The sequence below is a fragment of the Halichondria panicea genome, chromosome 10 (assembly GCF_963675165.1).
Source record: "Halichondria panicea chromosome 10, odHalPani1.1, whole genome shotgun sequence".
NCBI lineage: Eukaryota > Metazoa > Porifera > Demospongiae > Suberitida > Halichondriidae > Halichondria > Halichondria panicea.
This window is the reverse complement of record NC_087386.1, coordinates 3561324-3584168: the sequence shown is the minus strand read 5'-3', so window position 1 is coordinate 3584168 and position 22845 is coordinate 3561324. Positions and strand designations below refer to the sequence as shown.

The 22845-nt window shown below is 44.0% G+C and overlaps 1 protein-coding gene, 1 long non-coding RNA gene and 1 pseudogene across 2 annotated transcripts; 2 read left to right on the top strand and 1 right to left on the bottom strand.

Moving 5' to 3' along the window:
- The first annotated feature begins 4767 nt into the window (after window positions 1-4767).
- On the top strand, window positions 4768-6538 carry LOC135342481 (uncharacterized; annotated as a pseudogene).
- A 1843-nt stretch (window positions 6539-8381) lies between these two features.
- Window positions 8382-11736, bottom strand: LOC135342934 (uncharacterized). Its single transcript, XR_010397003.1, has 3 exons — window positions 11495-11736; window positions 10859-11427; window positions 8382-10778 (listed from the first exon to the last, which is right to left on the bottom strand). It is a non-coding gene; the product is annotated as an uncharacterized LOC135342934 (long non-coding RNA).
- Window positions 11737-11784: 48 nt separating this feature from the next.
- On the top strand, window positions 11785-20882 carry LOC135342480 (uncharacterized). Its single transcript, XM_064539211.1, has 8 exons — window positions 11785-11789; window positions 11821-11979; window positions 12039-12115; window positions 12198-12346; window positions 12452-12612; window positions 13116-13296; window positions 13515-15837; window positions 17313-20882. The coding sequence occupies exons 1-7, from the start codon at window positions 11785-11787 to the stop codon at window positions 13827-13829; spliced, it is 1047 nt and encodes a 348-aa protein (XP_064395281.1). The 3' UTR covers window positions 13830-15837; window positions 17313-20882.
- The last annotated feature ends 1963 nt before the right edge of the window (window positions 20883-22845 follow it).

The following is a 22845-nucleotide window of genomic DNA, read 5'->3' as shown; positions in this document are numbered from 1 at the left end:
AAACACACACACACACACACACACATTCACACACGCACACACAGTGGGCACACACATACACACCCACACACACAACACACACCCCACACACACACACAACACACACACACTACACACACACAAAAGCACACACACACACACACACACACACAAATACGGCGTGCACACCCCGCCCCCCACACACACATACACACACACACACACACGCACACGCACACACACGCACACACACACACACAGGGCACACACACAACAACACACAGGGGGTACACAACACAGGGGCACACACAGGGGCGCACACACACACACAGGGGTCACACACACACAAGGGTAAACACACACTCACACACAGGGGGCATATACACATACACTCACGCACACACACGCGTACACACAGGGGGAACACACACACTCATACACACACACACACAAATAGGGGGAACACACATGGGCACACACACACACCACACACACACGCACAGGGAGTACATACACACACCACACACACTCGCACACACAGGGGGCACACACACACACCCACACACACAACACACACACACACACACACACACACATGCACACACAGGGGGCACACACAGGGGGCACACACACACGGTACACACACACACACACGGCACGGCACGGCACACACACACACACACGCACACACACACACACACACCACACACACCCACACACACACACACACACACCACACACACCCACACACAACACACACACACACACACACACCACACACACACACAGACCACACACACATGGGGCACACACTCACACACAGGGGGCACACACACACGCCACACACGCACACACCACACACGCACACACATACACTCGGGGCACACACACACACACAGGGGGCACACACACACACACGGCACACACACACACACACAACACACACACACACACCACACGCACACACATGGGACACGCACACACATGGGGCACACACGCATACACAGGGGTCACACACACACACTCACACACACACACACACACACACACACCACACACACACATGGGCACACACTCACACACAGGGGGCACACACACACCACACACGCACACTCAGGGCACACATACACTCGGGGCACACACACACACAGAGGGGGCACACACACACACACAACACACACACACACACCACACGCACAGACATGGGACACGCACACACATGGGGCACGCACGCACACACAGGGGTCACACACACACTCTCACACACACACACACACACACACACACACACATGGGGCACGCAACACAGGGGCACACACACACACACACACATACACACATGGGGCACGCAAACACAGGGTCACACACACACACACACATGGGGCACACACGCACACACAGGGGGCACACACACACACCACACATGCACGGCTCACACACACACAGGGGGCACACAGGGGAAAATACACACACACACACCCAAACACTTATACACACACAGCACACACACACACACACACACACAGGGGGCAAACACACACACACACACACATACACACACACTGACACTCGCACACACAGGGGGCACACATACACACACACACACACACGCACACGCCAACACACGCACACACAGGGCACACGCCAACACACGCACACACAGGGCACACAGAGCACACACACAACACACACACAGGGGGCACACAACACAGGGGCACACACACACACAGGGGGCAAACACACACACACACACACTCACACACGCACACACAGGGGGCATACACACATACACCCACGCACACACACTCGCACACACAGGGGGAACACACACGCACACACTCACACACGCACACACAGGGGGCATACACACATACACATACGCACACACACTCGCACACACAGGGGGAACACACACACACACATGGGCATACACACACACACCGCACACACACGCACAGGGAGCACACACACCACACACACTCGCCCACACAGGAGGGACACACACACACACCCACAAACACACACACATGCACACACAGGGGGCACACGCACACCACACACACACACGCACGGCACAAACACACACACGCACGGCACACACACACACACGCACGGCACACACACACACAAGCACACACACTCACACACACACACATGGGGCACGCAACACAGGGGCACACACACACCCACACACACAACACACACACACACCACACACACATGGGGCACACACACACGCACACACAGGGGGTACACACATACCACACACGCACACACCACAACGCACACACAGGGCACACACACACACACACACACACACAGGGGCACACAACACAGGGGCACACACACACACACAATCGGCAAACACACACACACACACACAGGGGGCACACACACACGCACACGCACACACACGCACACACAGGGCACACACACAACACACACACAGGGGGCACACAACACAGGGGCACACACACACACACAGGGGACAAACACACACACACACACACACACACACACACTCACACACGCACACACAGGGAGCATACACACATACACACACGCACACACACACACACTCGCACACTCGCACACACAGGGGGAACACACGCACACACACGCACACACAGGGCACACACACAACACACACACAGGGGGCACACAACACAGGGGCACACACACGCACACAGGGGACAAACACACACACACACACACACACACACACACTCACACACGCACACACAGGGAGCATACACACATACACACACGCACACTCGCACACTCGCACACACAGGGGGAACACACGCACACACAGGGAGCATACACACATACACACACGCACACACACACACACTCGCACACTCACACACACAGGGGGAACACACACACACACACACGCACACACAGGGGGCATGCACACACGCACACACACTCGCACACACAGGGGGAACACACACACACAGGGGGCATGCACACACGCACACACACTCGCACACACAGGGGGCACACACACACACACACACACACCCACAACACACACACACGCACGGCACAAACACACACACGCACGGCACAAACACACAAACACACACACGCACGGCACACACACACACACGCACACACACTCACACACACACACATGGGGCATGCAACACAGGGGCACACACACACACCCACACACACAACACACACACACACGCACACACAGGGGGCCACAACGCACACACAGGGCACACACTCACACACACACACACACACACAGGGGGCAAACACACACACACACACACACATTCACACACGCACATACAGGGGGCACACACATACACACAACACACATACACACCCACACACACAACACACACACACACACATGGGCACACACGCACACACAGGGGTAACACACACACACCATGGGGCACGCAACACAGGGGCACACACACACACACCCACAACACACCCACACACCACACACACACACACACACACCACACACGCACGGCTCACACACACACAGGGGGCACGCACACACACACACACAGGGGGCACACAACACAGGGGCACACACACAACACAGGGGGCAAATACACACACACGCACACACAGGGGGCACACACACACACACACACACACACCACAACGTACACACAGGCTCACACATACACACACACAGGGGGCAAACAACACAGGGGCACACACAGGGGGCACACACACACACACACACACACACAGGGGACACACACACACACACACAGGGGACACACAACAAAGGGGCACACACACACACACAGGGGGCAAACACACACACACACACACACGCACACGCACACACAGGGGGCACACACATACACACCCACACACACAACACACCACACACACACACATGGGCACACACGCACACACAGGGGTCACACACACACCATGGGGCACACAGCACACACACACACTCCCACACACACAACACACCCACACACACACACACGAGGCACACCCACACAGCACACACACACACCAGACACGCACGGTAAACAGGGGGCACACACACACACTCACACATGCACACACAGGGGCACAAGCAGACACTGACACAGAACCCAGACCAGAAATACAGCGAATCAAAAGCAAGAAAACACCTAAGCCAACCAAAGAGGGAAAACGAAAAACAACGGTGAGTCAACCAGCCCAAAAGAAACGCAAGTTATCCCACAACCAGACAAATCCGACCAAGTGCCCAATTACATCACCCACAAATGCACAAAATTCTTTTTTATCCTTAGGCCCCCAAGCCAATTCAACACCGACTTAAGCGTACACAACTTAAGTTCAGTGGATTTACAGGATACCGACCTCGCTCTTCTTAATAAAGGACTCTCTTTTTCCCCCACTCCGAACGCCCCCACCATCACCCAACACCTCGAACTTTTAAAATAATTCGACAAATATGCACAAACTTTACGTCCAATCTATGTACATGCAACCCGAAAACCACAGACAAAGGAAACAGTCAAAACCCAAGTATCACAGGACACACAAAACCCTTTAATTTACCGACGAATGAAATTTCTACCTAAACCATCACACACATCCATTACTCAAATCTACTCGGGGGAACCCATTCTAGAAGCTTACATAGACACAACAAAGAACTCCTTGAATGATCAATTACCGGCACTTTTTCAAGCAACAAAAACGAATCTCCCTAAAAAACAAAAAATCGCAAAAAACCGTTTCGTAAAAAATAGAGCTGCACTCACAATCAAACCAGCAGATAAAAACTTGGGTATAGTGATCATGAACACCAGCGACTATATACAAATATGTGCATCCCAATTAGCGGACACCAATACATATGTACAAGTAGACACCTTCCCAGCCACAATAATCCATCCACCGAAATCTCCAGAACACACTAATTGAGCATTCAAGAGTACTGAAACCTCATAAAAACCTCCACAATTTTCTTCTACCGCAACCAAATAAAACACAGACACCCAAATTCTATAGTATACCAAAAATCCATAAAAAGTTCACCAGCCTCTACCACCAGTCCGCCCAATAGTATCCCACTCAAACTCGCTACTAGCACCAACGGCCAAGTTTATCGATCACGTCCTTCAACCTCTCGCCCGATCACATCAAGACTTCCTTCTCAACTCCAGCTCTCTCCTTCGTATACTCCAATATATGCATATCCCAGACGATGCCTTTTTGGTCACAATCGATGTAGAAAGCCTCTACCCATCAATTCCGCAAAAAGAATGCCTAGAAATCATCTACGAAGAAATGCACGCCAAAAAACATCTACTCCTGTTCGATCCGAACCTAATTATTAAACTGCTGCACACCAATGTCACTTCGAACTTTTTCGAATTTGGGCCCATCACCTTTAAACAAGTCAAAGGGACAGCGATGGGAGCTGCTTTCTCACCCACCATTGCAAACATCTTTATGTCCATCATTTTGGAAAAGTTCATTGCATCCCAGCCCAAAAAACCACACCTCCTAAAAAGGTACATAGACGACATTTTTATCATTTGGGAACACTCCCTAGAAGACCTACTAACCTTCCTCTCAGCACTCAACTGCTTCCATGCAACACTGAGATACACGTGGACATTCTCCAAAACATCAGCCGATTATTTAGATATAACCATCTTTAAGGGTCTCGCTTCCCAGCAACAAACCTGTTAGACACAAAAACGTTCCAAAAAACTCAAAACTTATACCAATACCTACACTTCAATTCATGTCACCCAATGTCAACATTCAAGGGCCTCATAATAGGAGAATGCATAAGATACGTAAGAATTAATTCGTCAAAGGACAACTATCTAGCGACCCTAGAACAGTTCAAACAAAGGCTATACAAAAGACAATATCCCACAGCGCTCGTCAACAAAACAACTCGAAAAATCAATTACGAACAAAGACGGAACTACCTGAAAGAACCCACCATCGCAAATATCTCGAAGCCAAAACCAACTTTTAAGTGTCTGCCTCCACCAAACTATAATGCTCTAAAGGCAATCATCCTACAACATTATTGTATGGTTCAAAGATTTGCACCAAGACCTAGATTTATTCCTCTAAGGCACAAAAAACTCGGAGAAGACCTAATTCGTGCAAAAATATACCCCACAGATGAACAATTCGTTGACATGGTACTCACCACCAGCCAGGAGTTCCACAGCCTCAACAGCACATCGCACAATGCTACAAGGCCAACACTACGCCCGTGCAACATCAGATGTGCCACCTGTCAACACCTAAACTGTGATACTCACTTCCGTAGTACCACCAACGGAAGGACACACCCTATCAGACGATCTTTCACGTGTAAGTTTCATCCAACGTTATCTACCTGATTACTTGCAAAAAATGTAAAAAACAATACGTTGGTCTAACAACAAAACAACTGAATTATAGAATCTGTAGACACCGATCCAACATCACCCACAATCAACCCATCTACATTAGCAGACATTTCAATTTCAAGGATCATAATATACACCACCTCGCCGTACAAGCAATAGACCAAGCAGATAATCTGGAAGAACTAAAAAAGCTTGAACACTTTTGGATTCTCACATTAGATACTGTTGTTCCAAAAAGTCTAAACGTAACTATCGGCCACGGTGCATTGTAAGATCTATGATTGATTGTATATATGTATATATGTGCTATAATAATGTGAAGACAAATAAACATGTAAACAACCTCTAAACAACCTCTAAATAAGTATACAATATGTACATACTAGATGGAGAAGGGTCCCCCTGCCTGGTGGGGGAAAACACACACACACACACACACACACTACTACATATTTATTTTGACTAATGCCTTGTGCTAACTCTAAGAAATGTAAAGACTATATACACACACATGTCACCTAAATGTACATGTATAAGCATTAATTAAGCCTATAATACCACAAAAATTAGATAAGACCCTAGGTTTTTCCCTCCAAAGTACCACAACCCAAGTAGTCACATGAGATAAGTCCTAAGAGAGCCTCCACACAAAGCCAAGTAAACTGCATGCAGCAACCCACTCCAAAGAACATAAGATAAGTGCTCCCATCATTATTACTGTAATTGAATAGCTAAGCATACCCAAGGTGTAAAATACATAAGTATACTAAATATTGGGTACTATTTAAGACTGATAGCCTCAAACCATTGAATAGCTATGTAAACATACCCAATGTGTAATAATTATACATAATCACACTAAGCTGTGTACAAGTATCTATACTTAAGACTGTGGATGCATTGAACGAGCGGAGAGAGTTGGTACCATCAAAGATCTTTAATCCCCATTCCCGAATCTCAAGGTCGGGCGTTCAAGTGCTTCTTTGTTTATCATTTGTCTGTGTTTTCTGTTTTAATTTTATTTTCTGTCCCCTGTGCCCCCCCCCCACCCCCCATTTGTTATTATTGACAATAACCAGTACTGCCCACTTTGAATTCAGACTATATATAACCTAAGTCCTTTAGATAATAGCCACTGCAAATGTAAGCTCACTTAATTAATAGGTATGTCCACCCAACCCATGGTATAGAGTAACAAAGCCACTGATAGGACCCCGTTGAGCAAAAGAATAAACTCTACAGAATACATGTACCCTGCATACTTTTAAAACACCACAACCACGGTGTACGCCACATACAGCTTCCAGAATGCCCTCAAAACATAAACTCAAACCATTGCCTTACAGCATACAAAACAAAAACCCCAAAATAATGATACACCAAAATTAATGAAGATAGTGAAATTTACACATCACAATTAAGATCCACAAGTACATTACCACAATACACAAGCCTGCCCCATTACATAAAGAAACATCACATGATAATCCTAAAAATAGTCTATCAATCTCCTCTCCACCTGGCCTACCTGAAAGATGACAAGTGAACTAATGTAAGCTAAATGCATGCACACACTTTAAATACTGACATATATATATATATAAGTAAGTAAGGTAACAACAGAGATGGGATTCCAAATGAAAATTCAGAATTGAGCATTCCGTGTTGAATAAGATAGGAATGTGTGGTTGAAAGCCATCATCCACCCTATACCCTTTGTATACCTTCTATAAACACACACACAGGGGGCACACACACACACACACACACGCACACACAGGGCACACACACAACACACAGGCAGAGGCAGGGGCACACACACACACACAGGGGGCAAACACACACACACACTCACACACAGGACACACGCACACACACTCGCACAAACACACACATGGGTACACACACACACACACACACACTGCACACACACACACCCCACACACACACACACCCCACACACACACCCCACACACACTCAGGGGGCACACACGCACGCACACACACACACAACACACACACACACACACACACTTGCACACACGCAGCCACCCACCCACCCACACACACACACACACACACACACACACATCTATATTGACTAATGAAAATTCATTGTCAGAACCAAGGTTAGATCTTATACTGATTGTACATGTAGCTACAAGCCACAAAACGCCTAAAGTAAGATGATACATCGGGAATCACATGCGCCTAAACATAATCGTCATGGTACTAAAAAACTGGCTAGACAGAACTGCTCACAATGGAAAAAAAAGAAACTGACGTTGTCACGTGGGTTACATTTTGCTTATCTTAATTACATAACAATTTACACACAATAATTATAATAGAGTACTTCCTAAACAAAAATATTTGAATAAGAAATTTAGCTTGCTTTTCAACTGCATGTTTTGTGGTGTTCAACCATAGAGTCTATGGTTTGACAGCCGCACCCGGACTCCGCATGTACAGGAGTGGTCCCGCCTTTCCTTGAGCTATCCACAAGTCAGGAAATTAAAAGGACCGAAACTTGTGGACTGGCAATGACGGGTCTGGTGCTCTTCTGAAGACCGGAAAAACCATAATAATTATTGTTACTATAATTAATAAAACTCATTACATACAATAATTATAAGGTTGCACATAGAGTGCTTCCTAAACAAAAATATTTGAATAAGACAACTGCATGTTTTGTGGTGTTTAACCATAGAGTCTATGGTTTGACAGCCACACCCGGACTCCGCATGTATGGTCCCGCCTTTCCTTGAGCTATCCACAAGTCAGGAAATTAAAGGGACCGAAATTTGTGGACTGCTCCTCTGAAGACCGGAAAAACTATAATAATTATTCCTTCATTAAAAATCTAATGTGCATTCCGTTTGAGTCAATTTTATGCTTCAGCGGACGAGGTTCCATCCAACCCAGTTAGCCTTGTGCTTACTACAAACACACACAGGGGCAAACACAGACACTCACACACGCACACACAGGGGGATACACACCCACACACACACCACACACACACATGGGGCACACACAGGGGTCACACACACACACATGGGGCACACACACACCCACAAACACACCCACACACACACACACACACACAACACACGCACGGCTCACACACACAGGGGCACACACAACATGCACACACAGGGCACACACACACACACACAGGGAGCACACAACACATGTGACACACACACACACGCACACACCACAACGCACACACACTCGCACACACAGGGGGCACACACACACACACACATACGCATACGCAAACACAGGGAACACACAGACTCACACACACACACAGGGGCACACACACACACACGCTCACACACACACACACACACACCACACACACACACACACACACACACACATGGCAACACAGGGGCACACACACACACTCACAACACACACACACACACACACCACACACACACACACACATGGGGCACACACGCACACACAGGGGGCACACACACACACCACACACGCACGGCTCACACACACACAGGGGCACACACACACACACGCACACACACAGGCACACACACTCACAGGGGGCAAACACACACGCACACACACTCGCACACACAGGGGGCACACACACACACACACACATACGCATACGCAAACACAGGGAACACACAGACTCACACACACACGCTCACACACACACACACACCACACACACACATGGCAACACAGGGGCACACACACACCCACAACACACAACACACACACACACACACACATGGGGCACACACGCACACACAGTGGGCACACACACACACCACACACGCACGGCTCACACACACACAGGGGCACACACACACACACGCACACACAGGGCACACACACACTCACACACACACGCACACACACTCACAGGGGGCAAACACACACACACACACCACAACGCACACACACTCGCACACACAGGGGGCACACACACACACACACATACGCACACACAGGGAACGCACAGGGGGCACACAACACAGGGGCACACACACACACTCAGGGTGTAAACACACACTCACACACGCACACACAGGGGGCATACACACATACACACACACACGCACACACACACACACACACACACACACACGCACACAAAGGGTATGCACACACTACACACACAGGGGCAAACACACACACGCACACACAGGGGGCATACACACATACACACACACACACACACGCACACGCACACACGCACACGCACACACAGGGCACACACACACACACACACACACACACAGGGGGCAAACACACACACGCACACACAGGGGGCAAACACACACCCCACAACGCACACACACACACACACACACACGAGCCGTGTTCGGCAATCAGGGAGACGAAAGAAACTCTTCAAAGCTGGCAGACCACCCAACATCTCTCCACAGGCTATGATACAACACATAAAGCAACACATAAAGGAATAGCATCAAATTCCCCTATAGACTCTGCCAACATACTCAATGTACCTGGCGAGTTAAAGTGTTACTTGTGCTCCTCACTGCCTATTGAGTTCACGACGTGCCAGAAGTATGCATGTGCTGAATGCTGCTGTCAGAGCTTACGAAAAGCCGAAGCTATTTCTTGTCCCTGTTGTGGCACTGATCATGTGGCTGATTTTGACAGTCAGGCAACCTCCAGAAGCAGTCCTGGCCTTCATTCGAAGCCTAACATAGAACATGTGTTAAAAAAGCCATCAAACGTACCCCTAACACCAGTAGAGAAGAAACTCCAAGCATCTCTCGTGACACGGAGTTTATCCTCAGAAAATTCCCAAACACTACAATTACAAACACTACAATTACAGACAAGAGGACAGGTATAATCATTACATTATGCACATATTTATTACGCAAATAGCCCATCACACTAATGCAAGTCAGGTTCTCGAACTGTGCGACGTCGTTCCTCTGAACTTAGACTTCAAAGGAAAAGGATCAGTGGTGTATACTCAGCTGGCAAATGAGGTGACCGCAGCAGGCACTCATTGATAAGCTCCATTTCAATTCCTGCCGGGGAAGCATTAGTGGACCTGCATCTGGCATACCAGAAAACGAGAGATATGAGGAGGCAAGTTTAAATTACAAGCGGTACTTCATACATACCTTATTGAGTGGGGAGTAGAGATAGCGGGCAGAATCGGAGCAGTATGTAGGAGAGAATATATGTACCGAGTTAACCCCATTCACCTTTCCTACTCATGATGGTCACAATACCATTGAGACAGAAATGTTCCAATGGCCTATGTCAAGGATCTATGGCAGAAGATTGAAGACATGTTGTCCATGAACGACAACGACATCACAGGGTAACTAACGAACACCACGTGTACACAAGTTTAATTATAGTACTATAAAACAGGGTACACCGTCTCACCTGGCATGAAGGTCGTATGATGAAGTGTGGATCAAGTTTGGGGGTGACAAAGGAGGAGGAAGCTTCAAAATGTCCTTCCAGATTGGAATCCTAATGCGTCCAATAACACCTGCGTGTTTTGTATCTTTGAAGCGTCTGACAACCCCGTCAACCTCAGAATAGCACTCGAGAGGTACAGCGACCAGGTTAAAGACCTAGAATCTAAAACCTGGAGGTGATACACACAACACCACAATAATTGCACTATATAACATCATTAATGACATATTGCAGAGGGAAGAAGATTAGAACATTCTTGAGTGGCGACTATGAATTTTTGTGCCATATGTATGGCCTGTCAGGAGCATCAGGTACTATAATTATTTACAATAGTTACATGTACAGGCTGCTTCAATGTACAGGCTGCTTCAATGATCTTACTTCTGAAAACAGGAAAGTACTGCTGTATTTGGTGCCTGGTTACTTCTGATCAGCTCCGAGACCCACCCCAGAGTGTTCCTGCCAGAAGCACACAGAGCATTTGTGATGACTTTAAGAGTTTCACTGCAGCTGGAGCAGATCTGAAGAAGCATAATAATGTTGTTTGACAACCCTTCTTTCCTGGGATACCACTCACCAATGTAAATTACAGGTTACAATTACAATAGTGGATACATGTATACGACTGTATACACACATGCATGTAGGTATGCCCACCTGGTCTGCACATTTCCCTCGGGATTTTCTACCGGCTCTTTTCCCATGAGATGGACATAATGGTGGCTAGTGAAGACTGCGCAGAGAAAGGTGGAGCGAGTTATGGTCACTATGCACAAGCATTGGAGAAGGTCAAGCGTGATATGAGAAGGTATATATATGAAGTGACAACTATAAAAAGTAAATTAAAACATATCAGGTTGTCGGATGAACTCACTAACCAGTATGACCTTGTGGAGAACTTACTGGTAGAACTGCATATTTATACTCTTTGTGAATGTTCTAGAATAGTTATGTATTGTTTTTGTTAATGTTCTAGAATAGTGATGTAATGTTACTGAATGTTCTAGAATGGTGATGTAATGTTAGAGAATGTTCTAGATATACCATGTGTTGTTGTGCAATACCCGAATATAAAAGGGTCAATTATTGTTTTTGTAAGTCAGTTGTGTTTATTGCTGTGAAAAATCATTGAGAACTTGACAATTAGCGCAAGCGGGCGCTGACAACACTATACTCTTTCCGAGGAAGATAACCCTGAAGAGGATCCACAAATCGTGAATTTGTTCATTGAGGCAAATGCTATGAACAAAAAAAGCAGACAAACTAGTACGTAAACATAAACATAATTATTACATGTTGTTATGCATTAAACTACAATGTACTTCAGACAAAAGAGTTCCACCTAGCTGAAGCTGAGATAGCAAAAGGGTTTAAGCTCTACGACGGGCCTTTTGTTAAGGAACTCGATACAGCTCTGGCTTCCTTTAATGTACGTCGGCAAGCTTACTACAGTGGAACATTCGTTGGGAACCACGCTCATCGAACACTGAAGGTGAAATAATAAAACAAATGATTATAGGAGGAGAACACGAAACACTTATGTGAGTCGATTCGTTACCTTGGCATTCCAGAAAGCAGCAGAAACATCCAGGAAGTTTTCTATTGTTTTCGATCTCTTTTCAAGATGCCATAGTATGTATGACCAGCGCTACATAACACCTGTTGAAGAAGATACACTCGGTAAGTTTATAATGATAAGTACGATAATCTTTACTAACAGCATTTTTGATTTTCAGAGAACAACATTGCAAGTATTACCGGGAAAGGTTCCCTACGGCATCCATCACACCCAAACTTCACATGCTAGAGAAGCACACAATCCCATGGCTGAGAGAGTGGGGTCCTGGTGTGGCTTTTGGACTCATGGGGGAACAGGGGGCCGAAAGCATCCACAACTGGTTCAACAGAAAGGGGCACAAATTCGTCAATGTGGAGAAACTTCACAGCAAAATGAAGAACCATTTTATAAATGTTGCTCCACTGAACATATCACTAAAACCAGTCATCAAAAAGAGATGTTTATAAACAAAAGATCAGATCATTTTCTGATAAAAAATTGTCTACAAACCAATGCTCATATCTACTATAGAAAAAGTTAGCGCATAATGAGAGTTATACAATAAGATAGAACTATGCTTACCATATAATTCAGTCTTTATTCCAAACACAGAAAATTTTCCACATTGAAGTTATAGCTCTTTAAACTTAGCGTGTACAATCAGGGCTGCTTCATGCGGTTTATTGTAACTTTGTGCTCTTCCTGCAGTAGATAGGTGAAACCACAAGGGCTGGTCTTCCTGTTGAAACAACCAGGAAATTTTAATGCCTTACCGGAAGTGTACTGAGGTATGAAAAAATGCAATGAGCACGCCCACTTCCTGTTAAACTATCGAAACACCTGTGAAATGTTTATGAAGAACAGACGGAAGAAGTTGAAAACTGGATTGCATGTGATGTGTGTGACAGTTGGTTTCACTGGAAATGTGTGAATCTTTTGTCTGAACCTGATAAGTATGTGTGTAGCACTTGTACCATGTAATAAAGTGGATTGAATCTTTTGTTTGCCTGTATAAAGAGATAATAATTATAGCCAACCCGTATTAATTATGATTTATAGCTCATTGTAGGTGTCAATTCCCCAGGTAGAACTACGGGTTTTACCTAGAGATTTGATTTACCTAGGGATTTGACATCGAGGTTGCCCCCAGATGTGGTGCAATTGAAATATGTATGTTTCAAATCCCCACCGTACTGGGGGGGTGGGGCTTGCCATTGATAGGTGCATTAGGCACCTCGATGCTCCACTGTTTTGTAGGCTGTACAGAGACACTGCAAGTAGCCAGAAGTGCATTCCCACCGCCCTCTCACCTTCCCTACACTGCTGAAAGATTCCAAGATGGATTTAGACTAGTATTTAGATTTTTTTGACACTTTTCCAATTTTTGTTTAACAGCTCTATATGAGCAGAGGAGGTTATGAGCAGAGGAGGTCAGAGCACCATTAATCTGTTTCTCTTTAGCGTTCTCTAGCTCTTACTTGCACTAATAAGCTTTTACATTCTCACCTTTGACCTCAAAGGAATTCTATAAAGGTGTATAATTATCACATGACGCCTTCCGTCATGATAATGCGTGTCCAACCTCCTCTGAAGTTGATGAGGATCATCACGTGATTGATCTAGTCTAGTGAGTGGGTTGGCTCCACCCAACTAATGCACCCAAATAATGCAAGGAATGACATCTTGGTTCTTGCAGAGATAGAGTAATTACTTTATCTCTGGTTCTTGGTACATAGTCTAATAAGTTAAATCTACAGTTGATGTTGCTGACTGAAGCTCAGGAGCACTATCCATTGAGGTGAGCAAGGCTATCAAAATGGCATTCCAAAGTATGAATGAGCTCTATGTGGTAGCCCTTTGGTGGTGAAAGCTGAAGGATCTTATTAAGTACTAAGTACTAAGTCTGAACATTTTTCTTGTTGATGAAAGTGCTCGTTTGGTCGATAGCAAATCCAATGGTAACGTTGGCTGTCTGGTTGCTTACAGAAAATGTCTTCAACAAGTTAGCTGCTGCATATTTTCAACTTGCGTACCCCAGTAGCCAATAGCTTCCATTTTCTTGCAGTGAGCCTCAAGGGTACCATCAAATACATATCTTTGAATGCTTTCTCTCGGATAAGCATTTGTCGGACTGTATGGTGAAATTTTTCATGGCTCAAGATCTCTTTGGAAAGTGCTCTAAACAGACAATTTCCATCAGCTTGAATGTAGTCAATTCTCCGTTGTTTTCCTAGCATATTCTGAAATAGTTTATATCCTTCTGTGTTCGGTGCAGGATTAATAATGCATCTTGTTTCATGTATATGATCTGCTGTCTTTTCGCTTCCCAACAGAGACTGTGTAACTCCGTACCATTACCTCATGTGTTGAGTAAACACATGAGTAAAGCCCACCTGAACTTGGAACATATTGCGGAGGGACAGCATTGGGTAGCTTCACAAATCCCGGGCAAGACCTGAAATAACCCTATTGAAGGTATATAACTATTAAAGGTATATAAAATAATAAGAGTGCGACAACAGAATCAGTGCTATACGTACATCACAAAATTCCTTTTCCCTTTTCTTGCACTTGAAGTTGTGGTGTTGAAGCTGCACCTGTACAAATAATTATTGTCTCCATTTATTGTCTCCATGCGATTACAAATGTGGTATATGATTATATGGTACCCCCCTTACTAAACCCCCCTTACCACTAAAATGGTGTAGTCTTGAAATAACATTTGCCACATCAGATTCTGCTTTTGTAGTACGAATGCACTTGCGTTTGATGCAGCACTGTTTCTTAATTCCTGGTCCACCATTCTTAGGCTTGTCCAAACAAAACTTACATTGATTGCAGTCTGTACTAATGCATCCTGGACACTGTTCACACCGTCTTTGCCTCTTCCGACCTGCCGTATAGGTTTTGTATCTGAACTGTATGCATGCGGATCAGTAACTATTCTGTATTTTCAAATTTGAAGCAGATTTCAGCCAATTACTGTACTGTTAGTTTTTTATTGATACACAAGTGTACAACCTTTTTCACCTCACTTGAAATATCAGTTTAAAAACAAAAAAAAAAAAGAAACATACCACTAATTGTAAATGAATGATTGGTTGTGCAAGACCTACATCTATTTTTAGAGCGTTGTATTGATGTGTTTAGCCTTCTTTCGAGTGAATCCTAGGCGTTTGAGTAGACAGTATAATGTGGCAGCACTTTAGATCTACCAGTAATCTGAAGCAATTGGGTCAGAATTTTAGGTAGTCGGCTTTTCACAAATAATTTCAATTCATCGTGAGATCATATAGACAGTGCTCGCTTTATAAGCAGCGACACATCTCCAGTGAATTGAAATCTATCAACAACCCCCAAACATGTAGTAGCTTCAGCAACAAACAATCTATCTGCTGCTTCCCGATGGTACAGCAATTGACAAGCATACCATTCTCCACCTCAGATACAAAGATTATAGGATTTTGCACAGCCAGGTTCCCCCATTATTACTTGCATTTACTGTCAGCTCTGACCATTACTATATGTACACATACCTGAGGTCAATTAGTGGTACATTTCTTTTTTTGTTTTTAAAATGTATATTTCAAGTGAGGTGAAAAAAGGTTGTACACATGTAGTAATAAAGCAAGTCTTCCCCAGTCGATAATTATTAGATGAGTTAAAAAGTTAAGTTACAGCATGATTATATTAAGCTTAGACTTTTTCCTCATTGATTTTTCCTCATTGACATGACTTGTATAATAATATAGCTGTTCAGTACCTACTTTATACAATGCACCATTGTCCAGCAATCATGCACCTACGATTATTATATATAATTATAGGTTTACGTTCCAGTATCAGCACGATTGATTAAAAAACTAACAATGCTGCTACGGTGTGTATATACGGTTTAATTGGTGTACTTATTTCTGTCTGAGACATTAAACTCTTTTGTTTGCATGCAGACTCCAGGGAAACATTGAGTCAGCTGCAGGCTCTCTCCTAAAGGGACCTTCAATTAAAGTGTTATACTTTGACGTACATCTCCCATTATACTTCAATCACATGCATATATATATAGTCCTAGGAAACGCCTCACTTTCGATGCTCGGACGGGTAAGGTTTAGTATGACATGATTGCGAGTATGACATGATTGCGAACACCACAATTATACAATTCGCCATCACACTTCGATTTAGCCAATGAAAAGCCATCGTGGGTATACATGGTTCACCCATGCACATTATAATTATGATCAGTACAAGGATTTTGAGGACTACGAGTCAGAGTGGGCCCAGTATGATGGACCTATGTCAGCAAGCTTGCTACAAGAATGGCTGACGGGATATTAGAGAAGTGTGCTGTCATAATTATCCTATAGCATGCATATATAAATTATTACTGCATGTGATATTACAGGGAGAATAATTATGACTGATCATGAATTTGCATGTACGTATATACCTGCAGGGGAATAATGTAATCATGACTGTATAGTGACTGTACTGTATAGTGACTGTATACATGGAGATAATATTACATAGTATGCTATAATTATATATTATGGGAAAAGATTATATTTAAAGTCGTTGCAGAGAGGAAAAATTATGTCACTAAAGGAAGCAATTGGTGACATCATGCTGTTTCGTTTGGGTAGGGGATTGACGATTCTATTATCGTAGAGTCCAGATTCTGTTATGTCAAGGTATGTCAAGGGATGCTGTTCGTAGCAATGGCCCAGTAATCCTCGAGTGGTATGACCACTTTTTAAACTTTTGGTGAAAGGGCGTCTCTTTTCTACTCATACGGACAAATTTTCTCTGTGAAAGCATAAATTAAAATTATTAGTTTTACCGTGTATGCTATATAATTATGTAATGGATTGTCAGATGTAATGGATTGTCAGTTATAACATCACGGTATACTATTATTTACCAGGATTGCCAAATGTTTTTGGTATGTCTCTTTAAGCTCTTGTGGAGCCTTCCATAACATTGTTTGTGTGGCCTGCTGACACATGGTCTCCATTGCCAAGTACCTATACATAATTATAGTGATACAATAAAGTCATGGCCTGTGTATATTATGCTTATATAATATAATATAATATAAATATAGCTTAACATATTCGTGGGTGCAAAATTTCGCATGCTGTATCTTTTAGTGAGAGCGGCCTGGAATCAAGACTCCTCGGTCACAGGCCGAACGTTGGCTGGGGTCGAGGCAAGGCTAATTGATAACACTAAGTCTCCGTTGGCTTGAGATGATGCAATCATGCATGCAGGCCCTGCATGTATACATGCATGCTTGATATTATGATACTCATGCACGCATAATTATATATAATTATATACACGAAGCACATGTATTATATTATATCATTGGATGTGCATGTCGAATGATACAATGCATCCATACCCTTCTCCTCTCTTCGGTACGAAAGGTACTTAAGGTAGAGTTGGCCTCCTTGAGAACCGTCACTAAATGCTTAGGGGACACCCATCACTCTGCGAAAGCTGCGTTCAAAAATGGCTAAAATTGTTGAAAAGATGGACCAGGTCTTTATTGACGAAGACAAGTCCGGAGATGATAGAGAGATGATAGAGAGATTATTCAGCAATTGAAAGAGAACTGTACAAGAAAGAAGTGTGAAGATCCAGATCTTGACCATACTACCCAAGAGTTGGTCACTCGCGAAAATCCAAGCAGAATTTGGAGCATCCAACTTCTTCATGGCTAGAAAAGCCAAACAGCTTGTTAACGACAAAGGTGTGTTATCTAGTCCTGATCATCAGCCTGGGCACTGCTTAACCCAGACTACAGTGCATGTTGTTGTTTCCTTTTACAACAATGATAGTTCAAGTCGAATGATGCCGGGTAAAAAGGATTTTGTCTCTGTGAAAGGTGATCATGGTCGAGAACATGTCCAAAAACGTTTGATTTTGAGTAACTTATATCAAAATTTTAAACAGAAGCATCCATATTGGATTTTCGAAGTTTTCCGAACTGAGGCACTGTGTTCTTGCAGGAGCTAGTGGTACACATTCAGTCTGTGTGTGTACCATTCACCAAAATGTAAAACTTATGCTTAAGGGTATAAAAATACACGAGGCAACGTCCAGAGGACTAACTAGTTGTCTTGCTGTAATGATGTGTAATCCACTGCTTCCAACATGCTACTTTGGAAAGTGTAACTATTGCCCTGGGATAAAAAAGCTCAGCGAATCCCTCATAACACTGCTTGACGAGAATCTAATTGACAACATCACTTACAAGCAATGGACTGCTGTCGACTGTTCTACCCTTGAAACTATGACAACACTATGTGAAAAGCTTGAAGCACTACGATCACATTCGTTCATCGCAACTCAGCAGAGTCAGTTTTATGAAGAGCCGGGGGAGGTAGTCGTGTCTGCTGATTTTTCTGAAAACTATGCTTTCGTTCTTCAAGATGCTGCGCAAGGATTTCACTGGAACAACAGTCAATGCACTATACACCCTTTTGTTGTGTATTTCAAGGAATCGCTCAGCATTAGTCACCGTAGTTTTGTTGTAATCTCGGATTGCTTGCAGCATGATACTATTGCAGTTTACCTTTTCCAGAAACAACTCATCGATTTCTTAAAGGAATACTGGGGTGCGTTCCAAAGATGGTGTACTACTTTTCTGATGGAGCAGCTTCTCAATACAAAAACCGCAAGAATTTTCTCAATCTGTGTTACCACCAAGCTGACTTCGGGATACCTGCTCAGTGGCATTTTTCTGCTACTTCTCACGGGAAGGGTGCCTGTGATGGCACTGTGAAACGCCTTGCAGCAAGAGTTAGTTTGCAAAGACCATATGACGAGCAGATAATGACACCATTGCAATTGTTGCAATTGTACGAATGGGCCTGACAGGCAATTCCCTCTGTCGACTTCGCTTACTGTACTATTGAGCAATACCAAAGCGAAAAAGCTGTCCTAGAGAATCGATTTCAGAAAAGTCGGACTGTAACAGGAACACGAAGTTTACATTCATTTATTCCAGTCTTAAACAACATTCTTTCTCCAGCATCTCCAAAAACGAATGAGTTACAAAACAAGACATGGAGATACAAATAGAGGCGGTGTCTGGGTATGTGACGTGTACACAACAACTATTGGTGGTTGGGTTGTGTCATAGACAAAGACATTGATAATGCTGAAGTCAAGCTTCATCCACATGGCCCAAGTCCCAAGTCGATCTTTCAAGTACCCTACACCACCAGACATTGTTGTATTACCAGTATTGAATGTTTTAACTCTTGTGGAACCCAGAACCACAACTGGTCGTCAGTATTCCTTAAAACAAACTGAGAACAAACTTAGAGCTATATTATGAATTCGAGACTAATTAGCACTTTTTTGTGTAATTATCTATTAACAATCTGTTATTCTAACATTTATTTGCAAATTAAATTATTCATCAATGCCAATAGAAGCTGTGTACTTAGTGCAACCACTAGTTACTGAGAGCGCTGTATCTCCCAAACCCATTGGCGTCCCAGCACAAAATATAAGTGGAATAAATAGGAATGTTATCATAAAAAAATTATAAATATCCCAAACGCCTCAACACTTGAGTCGAAGGTTCACCAATTAATCTTTGACCCCAACCTCACTAGAAAGCACATTTTGTGCATATCAAATAAAAGCCTAATACTACCACATACAATTAGTTTCTCACAAAGCCATGAAACTTCAACCAAAAATTTTTGTTGTGGTTTAATATCTCAACACCTACTTACCTATGTACCAAGTTTCGAGGAAATCTGAGGGATTTTCGTGTTGATCTCACATGGAATGACCCGTACGCGTTATCCTGTGTTGGAAAACCAGGTCTAGCTTGAAAGTCTGTACGCTGGTGTTTATGTGGGTACCGTACCGACCGGCTATGGCAAGTCCCAGAGCAAGTCCATCTGCTTTCCAGACACTCCCTTTCTTGATTGATGTGAAGCTTGACAGGACCAGCTCAGGTACATTAAGGACTGGGACCAGCTGATTCAGCGGAAACGAAGCTCTGCCCACGATTTTTACTATCATTTTTACTATCAATTGTGCAGTAAAAATGGAGTTTTGCTGCTCTAATCTTTAGCTCAAATTCCGGAGCATAAAACCTTAGTTAAAGTGTTTACTTTTTAGTGCAGTAGTTAGTTCAAAGCTATATACAGGCACTACCGTTAGCGCCTACCAGTGGGATCAGCTAAAGGTGAGATTTTCTAAATAATGTACTTTTTCAGCTTAATATTTTGCATGTAAAGGCTAATAACTTACTTTTCATTGACCCCACTGTTAGGCGCTAACAGTAGTGCCTGTATATAGCTTTGAACTAACTACTGCACTAAAAAGTAAACACTTAAACTAAGGTTTTATGCTCCGGAATTTGAGCTAAAGATTAGAGCAGCAAAACTCCATTTTTACTGCACAATTGATAGTAAAAATCGTGGGCGGAGCTTCGTTTTCGCTGAATCAACAATAATTGCTGGTCCCAGTCCTTAATGTACCTGAGAGTGCACCTCTCTCTGAAAGAAGGTCTCCTCTTGTGTCTCTGAGTGAAGCCATCTTCAAAGTGTTGGTGTGTCTGTTCGACGTTCAGTGCCATTCTCCAAGTATTGTTGTGACATTTGCCGAAAATTGGTCACAGAGTAAGTACGTGGTATCTGATCCGAGAACTGTGTGGCCTGAATGTGTTTACAATCCGAGGGACTTGTGTGTATCTGACGTGTTTTAATGGATAGTGCTTTCAATGGTAAATCTATTGTGTAAATCAATATAAGTACGGTTTAACTAATTTCTTATGAGATTAACTTGTCGCCTGAGTGTGTATCCGATCAAGAAATCTACAGAGCTGATGTTTACAGAGCTGATGTTTTACTTAGCTGTCTCTGTCTGCAGAGAGGTAGCCTCTCCTTTTTCTTTTTTCTGTTCTTTATCACAATAACTGTTTTAACGTTCAATGAGATAAAATATGGTAAATAATAAATTAATTGTCCACCCACGCGCCAACAGTAAATACCAGGCCCACTATTCAAGGGGCTGGAGTCGAGGCTATCCTCCTTCACTTCACGTAATCGAGGGAAGTTGTGGATGTCTTGACAAACATAGATATCAGATATCATCTATCTATATCTTTTATGCCAAGGCCAGCTTTAAACAGCACTGAGTCAGTTGTGGGACTTGAGCTTTGAGAGCAAGACAACAAAACGTGTGTTTCCATGAACGCATTTTAAATTTTTTCGCCTTCTTCGGACCACCTATTTCGTGCTTCACGCTCTTGCGCTTGCTTCCATCTCTCAATTTAGCGCTTGCTTCCATCTCTCAATTTATGGAGAGCACTGTCACTTGCTTCCCGGACTTTGTCTGTAATGTAATAGTAAACGGGTAGCAAAGTGTATATGAAGCGGGATAATGAGTAATGAAGGCCTCCCTCCCTCCCTCTCCCTCTCCCTCCCTCCCTCTCCCTCCCTCCCTCTCCCT